Source organism: Pleurodeles waltl, chromosome 12, assembly GCF_031143425.1.
Source record: "Pleurodeles waltl isolate 20211129_DDA chromosome 12, aPleWal1.hap1.20221129, whole genome shotgun sequence".
Taxonomy (NCBI): Eukaryota; Metazoa; Chordata; class Amphibia; order Caudata; family Salamandridae; genus Pleurodeles; species Pleurodeles waltl.
The window spans coordinates 532,412,190-532,426,701 of NC_090451.1; the positions used below are offsets into that span (position 1 = coordinate 532,412,190).

Consider the following 14,512-nt stretch of genomic DNA (forward strand, 5'->3'; position numbering starts at 1 on the left):
ACTGGAGAGCAACTGATCCATGCTATCCCAGCCATCATCTCTGTAAGACATGACCCTGTGCTGTTGCCTCCACCACTCTCCATCCCCCATTATTTAAAACCAGCTACATTCATCACACAGGGGTAGCAAAATTATGGCGGTATTACTTCACTTTTCACCTCTAATATTCTCTATAGTTGCATGTATTAATCTGCATAACCGCAGTTTTCATTGTAATGCATGGTTTTCACTGAACTGCCTCTTACAAAAATGGACTTCAACAACGTATAGTATTCCTGACTTTGTTCAGGCCTCCTTTTATGCAGTCCTATCAATGACTAGCCATTTTCTGTTCGCAGGTAACTGAGATCTTAGATTACTGGGGTCCAAACTCTGGGCCGCTGACCTGGCGCCTCACACCAGCTGAGGTCAGGCAAGTCTTAGCACTCCGCAACGACTTCCGCAGTGAAGATATCAAGAGGCTGCGCCTGTAGAGGATTGAAGACTGACACAAAAGGAGCAAGCACTGGCACACCTGCAGCCTACCTTGTTATCAAGGCCCAGTGAGAGAGAGAGACACTGCAGAGGAATGTAAAATGAGTTCTCCATGGTGTTCCATTTGGACGCTATGGCATGTCTAGGATGTGCCGGCCTGGGCAGCAAGAGTAAGAACGAAGAGCTGTATGTTTTTAAGTGGATGCTGGCAAATGATACTAAAGTCTGAAATATTTAACTTTAGGGTTAGATCGTGCATGGCAGTGGTGAAGGGTCCAGACTATTTGACCACTTGAAATAGAAAAGAACTGAGATTTCTTAAAGGATCTAGGGAATATGATTTCTTCAGCTGGGTGACTGATTGGCTGGTGTAGTTTTTGATGTTTAGATTCCCAGTAAATAAGAACGACTATGTCTGGTGGTACGTGATAGCAGTTGCTGATTTTGGTATGAGTTACAAAACTCAGCATCACAATGCGGCAGACAGGCTCAAGGCGCTCAGCTTAAAAAATGAACTTCCCACTCACCCAAAGGCATTGATGTAAAGGTAAATGGAGGACAGTGTTAGCCTCCCTCTGCCAAAATCCAATCACAAGGTGGGTACAGATGTTGGGATTCTAGATGGAAGATAACCTTCTTCTGACATGCAAAGCTGTCACCATGTCTCAACCTAGTTGTGGTTCTGACTTTCTGCATATGCCGGAGCAGTGGAAGTGTGTGGTGGAGGCCCAGTAGTGCTTTCTCCAGGACCAAACGAGAAACTTGGAGATCCATCCAATGAAAGGGACTCAAAGCTGTCACCATCACCCTGTGAAATATTCTGAGTTTGATGTCAACAATTTGTTGGGCATGGGTACTGCACTCTCTTAATAAAGACTGAAGAAAGATGTGGAGCCCACTTGGCTACTACTGACGACCTGCTTTCTTATCCACCGCATGTGAAGGCTGTTAGAATTATCTGTCTGTGTCAAGCGAAGAGACCATGCTCTACTTTCCTCCCTCTGAGACAGCCCTCTTTAGACCTAAGGCGTCAATGGAATGGCATGGTGAAATAACAGCCATGATGGAGCAAGGCTCAGCATTAAGTGTTACCTTCTGCTGCATAGACCTGAAACACGTCAGTGAAAGGCACGGCGGGTATTGTGTATAAAGTGGAGTAATGTTGCTCATCTAGGCACCTTTCAGAGGCTCTTACTTCATGAAAAATGTTAAAAGGAAAGCACAATAATAATTGATATGAAAATATGTTCTTATGAGAGGTCCACGCACTTTTTCATGGAGTGACTTTTAAGACTGCCTTTACCAGCAGGAGGGTATATTGGAATGAAGTAAAATATTTATTTCTTTACCTGCGGTTTCAGTTTTCTGTCTTGTGTGGAGTGTTTGCTTTTAATGGTTTACCCTTTTCTTCCATGTGCATCTCTGTTAATAGTTGATTACCTTAATGTAGGAAAGTGGATGTATAAAAGTACCATCTTTCTGACATAGCTACCCCCACTTTTTGCCTGTTGCCAGTTTGTTTGGACTGTAGTTCACTGGGATCCTGCCAACTAGAACCCCAATGACCGCGCTCTCTCTCTCTCCCCTAAATTTAGTAGGGTGTTACTTTTCACACCAACAGTTGGCCTACTGGTGCACCCTTGTAATCCCTAGTATATAGTACCCAGGGCATTGGTGCACCAGGGGTCCCCTATGGGCTGCAGCATGTATTATGCAACTTATAGGAGACCGTGCAAACTGTGAACGCAGGCCTGCCATTTCAGCTTGCATGAAAGGGTGCATGCACCCTTTCACTGCCAAACCTAATCACTGCACTCAGATTTTATATCAGCACTCTGGTAGGCCCTTCAGTCCAAGGGCAGGGTGCATGTCTCCAAGTGTGAGGGTACCCCTGCATGAGCAGGCCAATTCCTGTACTCTGTAAGTGCGGGAAAGCCATATTAAGGTATGTAGTCGACACTGGTCAACACGAGTGGTCCAACTACATAATGGCTACTCCTAACCTAGGCATGTTTGGTATCAAACATGTTGGAATCATGCAACTACACCGAATCCATTTTAGTTGCATGATACCATGTACTCTGGAGATCTTCCAGTTCTGCCTATGCAGGCTTACGGGTTCCGGCTGCCAGCCCACACTGCTGCTGACCACAGACACTGTTCTGCCCTCCTATTGATGAGCCAGGCTCAGGCCAGAGGAGCAGAACAAAGGATTTCCTGCAAGGGAGAGGTGCAACCACGTCTCCCTGTGTATTCGGTGTCTAAGGGCTGGGGTTGGGTGGCCTCGGAGTGCCACCAGACTGCTTAGAAGGGCAAATTTGGTGCCCTCCTTGCATAATCCGGTTTGCACCAGTTCAGAAACCCCCAGTTTCTGCTCCAGCACGAAACTAAGCAAAGGACAGGGGAGTGACCACCCCCTTGTCCAGCCCCTCCCCTTTGGAGTGCCCAGAGCTCTGCCAGGTGGCCACTTGATTCTGCCCCATCTTGAAAATAAGATGTGCAGAGGCCCATGGGAGCATCTGGTTGGTTAGGCCAGGAAGGAAACGTTCCTGATCCCCTTGATAGGTGGGTCACTGCAGAGAGTGACCAATCCCCTTTTAGAGTTATTTAAGGGCTCCCTTCTGGGTGGCTCCTCAGATTCGTCAAGCAAGACTCTACAAGGAACTCTCTACAAGACATCTTCTACCCCTGGCCTCTGGAACCGCTGCTGGTCTTTGCCTAGAACCGAGTGAGTCTGCTTCTGGTAGGAAAGCTCCCATTGCTATATTGTTTTTCCGGATCATGCAAGAATTCAGCAACATCCAAGGCTGTCTATACTGCAGGGTCACAAGGACTCTGCACCAGGAAGCACAAAGGAATCTCCCTTGGAGTGAAGGTGTAGCTCCCCTGCAACCTCAGGCACCTCAAGGCAATGTCGACCAGTTGGTGGGGCCTGCTGTCCCTGAATGTCCGAAAATCCTGCTTCACAGGTGGTGAGTCTGTGGCCTCCTCTGGGTCCTGCTTGTCTTCTATCCAAGTTGGGAGACTGTAGGCCCTTGCTCCTGCCACTGGACTGGCACCCCTATGCACCGCGACTATTGAACTTGCCAAGGCTTGTTGACTCTTTTTTTCCAGGAGACCTTCAAGCTCCAAGAAGCCCCGGCCCCCAGCACTCTGCAAACCGAAGATCAGCTCCTGTCCTGCAACATGGGACTTCTGTTTTGCTGGGCTGGTAAAGCTTCCTCTGACTCCCTGTGTCGGGCGCCTGTGGGTCAATCATGGGGGCTCCATCGACTTCTGTTGGCCTTCCTGTGGGCGAAGGGACAGTCCTAACTCCCCCTCCTGGGTAGAGTCTCCAGGACCTTGCTGGTCCCCAAAACTTTGCAAATCCTTCTGCAACTCATATTTGCACTTGCCAGTGCTTGTTGGTGACCTGGCTGGTCATTGACCCTCCTGCAATCCGGTGACTGTTGAGGGACAGCTCCTAGGTGACCTCTGGGATCTTCAGCAGCTCCTGGACCCCGCAGCTGGACTTCTTCCACCGACTGGCAGGAACTTCATCTTCAGGTGGGTGGGCATTGCCAGCTGCACCACCTGGGCACTTCCTTGGGTGCTGGACTCTCTCCCCTTCCTTTGCAGGTCCACGAGTTGTGACAGGAGCTGGACAATCTGAGGCATCCAAAGTCTTAATAGAGAGTCCCTTCTCCCCTCTGCATCCGCGTCCCTCGAGTAGGTATTCCTGATTTCTGGGTACCCTGTGGTAGGGGCACTCTCCATCCATCCTCTTATCTGCTGGTTTCCGCGGGATCTACTGGGAAGGGCCCTGAATTCCTCAAACTCCAACCACTACTCCCTGTGTTAGCCTGTGGGACAACTGGGTGGGTAACTGACTTACTCCTGGTTGCTAGGGGTTACTGCTGTACTTACCTCTGGTATTTCTAACTGGCCCCAGCCCCTAGCTAACCACCACACTTACCTTGGTTGGCTTTCCACTTTCACATTTTTAGTATATGGTTTGGCCCTCCCCTAGGGCCCTGTATATGTATATGCTATTTCAGATTGTTATTTTTTGTGTATAATTGTATGTAATATCTCCAAAGGGAGATATATAAATGTCAGTTTAGTAGTAGTGCTGTAATAAAGTATTCTTTATTTTTGCAGCACTTGTGTGATTCTTTCTTGTGACTAAGTTACTGCCTGACTACTTTGGTATTGCAAGTCCTTTACATTCCTCCTGGATAAGCTTTAGCTGCTTGCCTCATCTACCTCTAGAGAGCGTCTGCTATCTGGACATCTATTCACTATCAGTAAGAGTTGCCTAGACTCATTATAGGGTGCCACACCATAGGTGTACACTATAAACTGTGCCGGCCTCTTACAGTGGATTATTATGTGGTGTGGTTGTGAGACCTCACTGTGGCAAAATGCCACAATCTTTATCAGGTCCAGTTAGGTTTCTTCATTAAAACCCTTAGCTTTGTCCTGGGTAGCTGTGGCACAGAACAAACGGGCGTAATCAAAGGAATAAGCGTATAGTATTTAGAAGTAAGAAAACAGTCAATAAGTAAGAAACACAACACAATAAAAATTTAACACCAATTTATTAAAACAAGTTGTATTATTATCTTTAAATAGGTACCAAAATGACAAAATACTATTGAAGGAAACTGAACATACGTTTGTTCAAGATGAGATTAAATCACTGCCATTTAGTCTTTAAATGCAATAAATTGTTGCAAGCAGTTTGAAGGCAACGGGCAAAACGGCTGTTAGGACTCCCTTGTTGTAGCCACAGTGAGTTGGGAGCCAATCACAGGGACCACTCGGGTCCAGGGGGACAGTTACCTGTCGGGACCATCGATCTCAGAGTCCTCTGTGCACTTTTTTTTATTTACTACAGTCCAGCAAAGAAAATGTACTGATGCGGGGAATACAGGAAGTTGAAGATATGTAGTGAGTGTTTCTGGGGCATCCCTGGTATCCACAAGCGTCCGGGTTCGTCTCCTGCACCCGGGCTCGATCTCACACAGTGCACTAGTGAAGTCCAGTGCAGGTCCAGGTGCCACTGGCCAACTGGTCTCCTAGAGTCAGCAGTTACAATGGTTCCTTACAGGTAAGTAAATCTTCTTTGCGGGGGGAACCAGAATCCACTCTGACTTTGGTCACTGGCACAACAGACTTGGGAGCACCTTGTGAGGGTCAGGACCCTGTCCCCCAGGAGGCATTTGGGTGTCCAGGGGTAACACGGCTCTCGAGGGAGCTGGTTTCCTTCATCTTTTGTGATCCTGGTGCTTAACAAGGGACTAGCCATTGGATTCACGTCCTCCATCTGGCACAAGTGGAGCTCTTTTCCACAAAGAGGCACAGACCTTTTTGCAGGTCCAGCCCAGTCTTTGGTGTAGCCTCTGTTTGCTGTGTTCAGGGAGCAGCAGAGTAGTCCTTATGCTGCCTTCTTTCCAGCTCAGTGGTGATCTGAGGATTGTGTGTCTGAGGTGCTACTTTTATGCCATCTTCATGTTTTTGGGAGGAGAGAAGTAACTAGCCAAAGAGGCTTTCCCACATCTTTAAAAACTTGGGAATACAAGACATCTATTTATTTACTACCAAAGTACATGTCCAATTTTGGCACTTGACCTCCAGGTTCTCACGCCCTCTTTACAGGGGAAATGCTTTTAGAAAAAACTGGATGATGAAGATGGCATAGGCCTTCCCCCATCCCAAGATTAAAACTTTTTGCCAGCCTAAGCCAACAAAAACTGGCAAGGATCCTCATTGCCCCCGAGTGGTTCTTCAGTGGTGGAGGTTTCCATGTATTTTGAATTTTCTCTCCAGCATGCTGGGCAATAACTGTTGTTCGAATGGATTATCTTTCGGATTACCCGAGAGGCTCCTGAGTACCTATAATACACACTCTTAACCTCCCATCAGACCACTCTCTACCTAAATGTTAAGGGCCATATTTATACTCCGTTTGCGCCGAAATTGCGTCATTTTTTTTGACGCAATTTCGACGCAAAACTAACGCCAACTAACGCCATATTTATACTATGGCGTTCGAGGCGAATAGCGCCAAAGTTCCCGGAATGTGCGTCATTTTTTAGCGTGAACCCCTTCCTTGCGTTAATGATATGCAAGGGAGGCGTTCCCGTCTAAAAAATGACTCCCAGGCCTTTACGTGGTATTTATACTCCCGGGCAAAAGAGACGCCCGGGAGTTGGCGTGGCTAAAAACGGCGCATTTGCGCCGCTTTTTAACGCCTGGGTCAGGCATGGCGTTAAGGGACAAGTGGGCTCAAAATGAGCCCAGAGTGCCCTCCCCTGCCCCCAGGGACCCCCCCTGCCACCCTTGCCCACCCCAGGAGGACACCCAAGGCTGGAGGGACCCACCCCAGGGACATTCAGGTAAGTTCAGGTAAGTATTTTTTTTTTTTTTTTTTATAATATTTTGTGGCATAGGGGGGCCTGATTTGTGCCCCCCTACATGCCACTATGCCCAATGACCATGCCCAGGGGACAGAAGTCCCCTGGGCATGGCCATTGGGCAAGGGGGCATGACTCCTATCTTTACAATGATAGGAGTCATGTTGATGGGGGATGGGCGTCGTTAAAAAATGGCGCAAGTCGGGTTAAGACGATTTTTTCGACGTAACCTGACTTGCCCCATTTTAAGACGCCCATGCGCCATTTTCCCCCTACGCCGGCGCTGTCTGGTCTACGTGGTTTTTTCCCACGCAAACCAGGCAGCGCCGGTCTGATTGCGCCGTCTAACGCCATTCCATAAATACGGCGCCCGCATGGCGCTTCAGAATGGCGTTAGACGGCGCAAAACTTTTTGACGCTAAACTGCGTTAGCGCAGTTTAGCGTCAAAAAGTATAAATATGGGCCTAAATATCTATGAAGTTTGCTTTTAAATTTAAAACCAAAAACAACTAGCCAGAGGCATGGTGGTATTCCAGTGAGCCTGTCGAGTTCTCATTTGTTGACCAAAAACAGTTTATCATTAAAGAAAGAGGGCAAGGCTATTGCTATGGAGCAAGTGACAGCATGGGGAAATGTCCCCTTTTAATGCTAGCTCCCCCCTGTGGAAATAAAAATATCTGGGCACCCTCCGAATTTTTCCACAATGATTCTTTTAAATTGGCAATGTTTAAACGTGTCTAGAGTTATTTAAACATTGTAGTTAAGTTCTGTTACTGTTTTAAAAATGCATAACGCCAAACATACCGTTCCGGTTAGCAAGGCCTTACTAAGGTGTAAAGGTATTCACAGTGTGACTATTAGAAGGGGGGGGGGGGTTGAAGAGTATTGGGGTTCCTTCCCTTTTGACACATACTCCCAGCTTGGATATAAATGACAGAACATGTTAGTAATGGTCCATTACAGAGCCGTTTACTGCTGCTCATTTTTTCAGCTTAAAACTTAATGACTGATAAGTGTACTCGACAGCGGCCTATAATTCACGCCTGTGTGTCTATTAATAGAATTTAGACTTTTGTACACATAGGACCAGGGGAAAGTTTCTTCTTTAAAATAGATAGGCTCCTCTTTACTGTTAACTTGTACCCACTGCTAAAACGTGCTCCTTATGTTTAATCTTTTTGTAAACACCATTTTCACTTGGATTGATTCTCAGCTTTTGAAACAAGCGACAAGAGGGCGACAGCACAGTGTCCACATCCATTCAGCTGAAAAATAGAAAAAGTAACGAGCATTGGCAAAGCCTGTAGATGTATGCGTGGCACACAGGTCAAGTATACATATACTGCACAAATATCAAATCTATTCTAATTAAGATCAAAGGACCTGAAAAAGGGTTGCTTTGTGTTTTGCAGTGTTCATTATTCAGACGCTTTTGTCAGTTTTCACTCTCCAGTCCTATCAGGCTTCTCGCTGACCGACTTCAGATTTAAAAAAGTCCCTCATGCATTCTAGTGGAAGCAGAGTAGCACACCCACACATTCAATTGAAAAATTGCCATCACGTGGCTGATGAAGATGTGATTGATAACGGTTCAAGCCAATGCCTGAACGTTGTAAAGCAAAAAAAGCTGATGGCTGAAGGAGACTGACCCAAATCACGCAAAGTAGGAATAGAATACAATGGGGCATATTTACAAGAAAGTGGTGCATCGGTCCCAATGCGCCACTTTTTTTGCGACGCTCCTTCCCCATCTAATGACACCAAGGTTGCGCTGTATTTGCAATACGGTGCACCTTGGAGTGCATCGGTCCCAATGCGCCACTTTTTTGCGTCGCCCCTGCCCCATCTAATGACATGTTGCTCTGTATTTACAATACGGTGCACCATGGAGGTCGTTAGGACAATAGTGTCAAACTTTTTGATGCTATTGTGGTGCTTTGCTGCACTTGCGTAAAATATTTTGACGCTAGTGCAGCAAAGCATAGGGAGGCCCATTAAATAAAATGGGTGCGTCATTTTAATGCCTGCTCTGAGCAAGCATTAGAAATGACGGAAAAATGGCATAGTGAAAACATGTAAATTTAATCGTGCATTTTTTTCAGGTCTCCCTGCGTCGGAACGCCCCCTTGCATATGTTATGCCTGACGCAGGCATGATGTGGCGCAAGGGGTTGCAAAGTGGAACAATGCACGCATTGCGCCACTTTGTAAATACGGCACGGGGAAAAGCCACGTTAGTGCTGCCTTACAATAATAAAAAAAAAATGACGCTATGGCTACGCAAGGTGGCGCTAGATGCTTGTAAATATGCCCAAATGTTTGTCCTGAATGGTGCAAGCGCCATGCAGTTCACATCTAAAAAAAAAAAAAAAAAAATTGATGTAACAACTTTTTGGTCAGGAAAAAACAGACACTTAAACATAGTAAGGCACAACTTATTTCACTTTTGAAATAATGATTATATCCCCTTTAACATAAATGTTTGGTTATAGTTCTTGGACCTTGCCTGAAAATAACTTCAGTGAAGGAAAATCATAAAGTTTCTGACCTAATTTTCCCTGTATCACAACTCAGAGAACTAACGTATGGAGCCCTGGAAAAAAAAACTACCACACCAACATCCACCAGCCATGACAAGCAAAATAGATTGTGTTACGTAGCTGGCCATTGAACTAGGACTAATGTGTGAAACCCAATCAACCTGAGCCCTAGTAAAAGGCATGTGTGGTAGCACCCATCCACCTTGTCATCAAGACAGGACGAGGGTATTAGTAAAAACGTATGACCTTAAAAAAAGATAGTCACAGCAACTAGCATCACTCACTATGAAAACAGAAAAAATAAAACAATAGCTTTAACAACAGCTATGGATACCTAAATTAAACACCTCTGGGAACGTAATAAAGGATATAGAAAAAATATTCAGCAGGTCTGACCATACAAATACAATGAGAGCAACTATATCAGTAACTTATGCGCATGACAATGGAAAGATTTCATTTGTATTACTGGCCAGGCATTGCCCATTATTAAAAGTAGAACTCTGAATCACACAACTTGGAATTCTGTGGAAAAGCCAATCAGTGGAAAGTCAAAAAATAATTGAATTGGTAAGGTATGCTCTAGTGTTTATATAACTTTTTATTTAAACCGTAAGACCCAGTACAATAACAAAACACAGAAGTGAATTCCTTTATATGTTTCGACCTTTTCATTACCTCTTCCTGTTTTTAGTACCCTGAGGAAATCTTGTTAGCATGTTTGAGCAACATGAAATACTTTGTTCACTAACTCAGACGTTTAGATGTGTAATAAATACCTTTTATTAGTTGGAGCGGAAATGGATGAGGGTAGCTTTTCGCCTCAAGTGTACCTATTTTGGAGGTAAGATTCCAAAAATGTGTTGTTGTTTTTTTAGTTTTTTTAATTACAAGTTGAACAGTCCAGATAAGGAAGGTGCAACGCTTTCTATTGTTCTTAATGAACAAAATACATCTCTGGAATTTTTGGCTAAAAGTGACCTAACATTCTGAATTAGTTATTGGAGACTGGAGATATGCTAGGAATCGCCTGCATTGGATGAAAGACTGATTCAGTTGCAGTCCTTTCGTACTGATAACACACATTCATCAGAAAGCTCACACAGCTGGGTGATCTTGCAAAGTAAATACACATCTGCATTTTGCTTTCAGATATAGATTTATTTTAACAAAATGGACAATTGAAAAATAAATGCTTCATTTGAAAGGTTTCCTTTAACTAAGCTCCAAATGTACTCAAAGTATCCCCCAGTTTGACAGACATCTGCATTCTCCAGTTTCCACAAAGAACAGTCAGTCCTTCTCCTTGGGCCAGTAAAATCAAAGGTACTGTCCCAGAATGCACCTAAGTGATTACCTACTGCTCACGGCCAGGCCTAGCCCTCATCCCTGGACAGCAATCACCAACTCTGCTCTCAGCAGGGAGTTGTGTTTTCCCAGTGTGCAGAGAAGCTTAACTTCGTAGACTGTCTTTGAGGTGGCTCTGGTTTCCATCCTGATGTTTGCTGCATAGATGCCTGACACTCTACTTACTCGTAGAGTGCTGGGTTTCTGTTTTCTCCAAGCATTCTGTTTTAGAAGCGCCTCAGTCCTCGCCCGGCTCCAACCGAAGAGACAGACCCAGGGTGTCCACTTCGACAGGATGCAGACTGAACTTTCCCAGACCCTGAAATACAGACAATACACATGTAAGACCAACAAGACTTTACTGTCATCACATCACCCTTCACAATACCAACAGTGTAAGACGATGAGTCTGTGGTAGTCTACTGGCAGTGCCTCTGGACTAGCACTGACCCCATCTTTACAGCATTATGTTAAATACATTCTTGCCTCTGAGCAAGTGCTCACCCATCGCCATGGTACAAGCAGCGCTCCTCTTTGAGGGACAGATTTTGTGCTGGAGCAAAGTCAGGCAAAGCGGCACAAACTCTTGGGTATTTTACTTTCCACCACAAGACTTAGCTTGCGCTGGCAAAGTGTCCTATCCCACTGTAAATGGTGTTTTGGCTGCTTAGTGTCAAGAGGGTTCTGGGGATCCATGCAAGCATCCATACATAGTTTATGACACCAAGCCCAATCTACTAAGATAGCTAGACCAGGCTTTGTTTCAAAACATAATGTGTCCTTAAAGCAGGTGCTAACAAGAAACAGGTTTTCTTTTATGCAAACACCCCCCATGTTGCACACGTTCTGCACTGCACAGCATACATAAAACACCTGGTATTTTTAAGGGTTCGTTTAGGCATATGATTTTGTATTTAAGTGGTATGCTTCCAGTTAAATCCTATGCTAGAAAGCACGCCTCACACTTCTGCACCAAGGTGCAAATACTGTGCCTGACGCTAGGTAGCCTTTATAGCATGCCATCGCAGGAGTCATGAGCTTCATCAGCTCATTAATACATACGTCTCTGCACTGCTTTCTCCCCGTTGTGCAGTTCAGCAACTTTGATTGCAGCTCTGAATTATGCTGAAAAATAATAATTCTGGTCCTTAAACAGTGCTTGAACGTGGTAGGAGCAGCATTGTTCCAAAGGTATTACCTCGATGCCTCAGAATGATGTCAGCGGCACTATTCTCCCGCAGACAGTATTGGCCTAATCCAAGCTTTGTATTTGTGGGGACTGTTCCCTTTGAGTACTAGCTCCATGTCCTAATGTTGATATTAGAGAACAACCCTACCTCTGAACAAGCCAAAATATGACATTATTATACAAAGCAGGATTATGGTTGCAGGACCCCCACCTTTTTTATGCAACTTTGAATGAAGTGCGCTGGATTCCTGCTAACCAGGTCCCCAGTGCCAATGTTCCTTCCCCAAAACAAGACACCTGCTCACTTCATTCCCCAAGTGACCAGGCTCTTTAGCACCTAAGTCCCTAGTAAATGGTACCCTGGTACCTGGGCATGGGTACTGAAGAGGGCCCCTATGAGCTGCAGCACAACTTGTGCCACTCTAAGGGACCCTGCACCAAGCTCATGCAGACTGCCATTGCAGGTTGCGTAACAAGGTGCTCCCTAAAAGTGAAAACGCAACATGGCACACACCCTGTGTGCCATGTCCCCTAAACACTGCATGTAATATTGGTATGTCACCCTTACAGCAGACCTTACAACCCTAAGGCAGGGTGCATTACATTACAAGTGTGGACATATCTGCAAGAGCAGTTATGACCCTGCTATGTCTTTGTGGATTATTAGACATATTAAGTGAGCAGGGATGCCATTTTAAGTACAAGTGCTGGACACTCACTGGAAGTAGGGATGTTTGGAATCAAACATCTTGTATTGAAAAACCTTCATTGATTCCTGTGATGGATTTATTAATACATGCAACCACAGAGCAACTTAGACATGCCCTCTAAAAGCCTACCAGCTCACTGACTAGTGCTAACGAGTCTGCCACCAACAGATGAGAATCTGACCCCCAGTGGTGAGAGCTTTTGCTCTCTGGAGGTCAGAAACAAAGCCCGTTCTGGGAGAGGTGTTTATACACTCCTCCCAACAGGATGACCTGCAAATCTGCATTCCAAGGCAGGAAGCTTCAAAGAAGCCCACCACCTTTGGTATACAGAAATGGCCTTCCTCAGAGGGAGGAATTCTGGGATAGGGTGATGGCCACTCCCCAAAGGAAGTGGTCATGTACGGATTGTAGTGACCCCAAGGGTAAGGAGCGCATTGGCTACTACCCGTCACTCCCCTTAAAGCCCCCCTGAATTGAGTATTTAGGGGACCCCCAATACCTGGACACAAAGTAAGGAGTGGACAAGAAGGCTGTTGAATCTGAGAACCGTGAAGCATGACAGACTTGATGCCAACCATGGTAGCCTACCTCCTGCACTCGACCCTCGAGGAGCAACTGACCTGCCCTGCTGTGGCAGCTTCCAAGAAACCGGGAAAGCTGCCAGTGCTTCGCAAATTTCCAAGAGAAACTCCCTTTGAGTGGAGGAGCTGCTTTCCTGCATATGCAGGCACCCAAAGAAAAAACTGTGAGAACCAGCACTGCCAAATACCTGATGGACCACTGCACCCAGGCTGCCTAGTCCAAGCTGAAGTGGGCTAACGGTGCCAGCGTGCTTCCCAGACCCTCCATAAATGAAGCCCACCCGAGCTTGCCCTTTTTGGACTTCACAACGGTGTCTGCAGACTACCTTTTACTGCGACCACCTCCGGTGACCTGACAGTCCACTGGACCTCTGCACCTGGACCAAGGAGAAGCAGACCACTGGTGTCCCTATGTCCCCAAGCCTCGTGAGACCCAAGTCTACTTGTTGGTTTGACTGGACTGGACCCCCAGTCCACGCCTGCAGCCTGTTTCAGTGGGCCCCCTCCAAGGCAACTGCCCCTGGTGACAGTAAACCTGATGGTCTAAACCACCTCTGCACCCAGATGCCCCGGACCGAGGAGAACAGGACTGCTGGTGGTCCTACTCAACCCCCCTTGGTGTTTTGCCCAGACTGGACTCAGTCCACCCCTGCAGCAACTTTGGCCCATATTTATACTTTTTTAGCACCGCATTTGCGTCAAAAAAGGATGCAAATGCGGCGCAAAAAAAAAAAAAATGGGCCTTTGTGTCTGGACTGATCCCCATGGACTTACAAAGTCACCCAACGCTGAACTGCACCACTGCACCCGTCTGCCCCAGTGCCACCCAGGTTGACCTGTTGGTGGGGCCTTGGACCTCGCCCCATACTTACCCTATGTCCAGGGGTTTGGTCCTGTAAGTCGCTGTACTCTACCTGTAAGCAGTGTTTGTTCTTCCTCCATAGGATAACATTACGGCGTCTGAAAAATGCACTGTCAACTTTTGCAAACTCAAAAAATTCACAACTTGAAAAGCACTCACCTGATTCAGATGATCTTGGTATTAAAGTTTACATGAAAGTATGTGTTATTTTTATAAATTGGTGTTAGTTTTCTTTATTGAGTGTGTCTCCCCTACTACACAAGTGTGGTGCGCCTTACATGCTTAGCACTACCCTCTGATATGCCTAAGTACTCTACCACATTACCCAGAAAAAGAGTATTTGGGGTGTCATTTGTGCCTCTGTGATACCTCTGGGTTTTGCTTGGACTCTTTGCACAGTGTACCTCATTT

At 46.0% G+C, this 14,512-nt stretch overlaps 2 protein-coding genes across 5 annotated transcripts in view; one reads left to right on the plus strand and one right to left on the minus strand.

The window, feature by feature from the left end:
* COG4 (component of oligomeric golgi complex 4) overlaps positions 1-4,613 on the plus strand; it is a 240,022-nt gene extending 235,409 nt beyond the window's left edge. The window contains exon 19 of the mRNA XM_069217516.1: positions 339-4,613. Within this exon, the coding sequence (XP_069073617.1) occupies positions 339-473 (135 nt within the window). The 3' untranslated portion in view covers positions 474-4,613. The remainder of the gene's footprint in view (positions 1-338) is intronic.
* A 5,939-nt stretch (positions 4,614-10,552) lies between these two features.
* The window catches only part of FCSK (fucose kinase), a 579,999-nt gene continuing 576,039 nt past the window's right edge, over positions 10,553-14,512 (minus strand). For all 4 annotated transcript variants that reach the window (XM_069217519.1, XM_069217520.1, XM_069217522.1 and 1 more), the window contains one exon: positions 10,553-11,078. In XM_069217519.1, the coding sequence (XP_069073620.1) occupies positions 10,998-11,078 (81 nt within the window). In that variant the 3' untranslated portion in view covers positions 10,553-10,997. The remainder of the gene's footprint in view (positions 11,079-14,512) is intronic.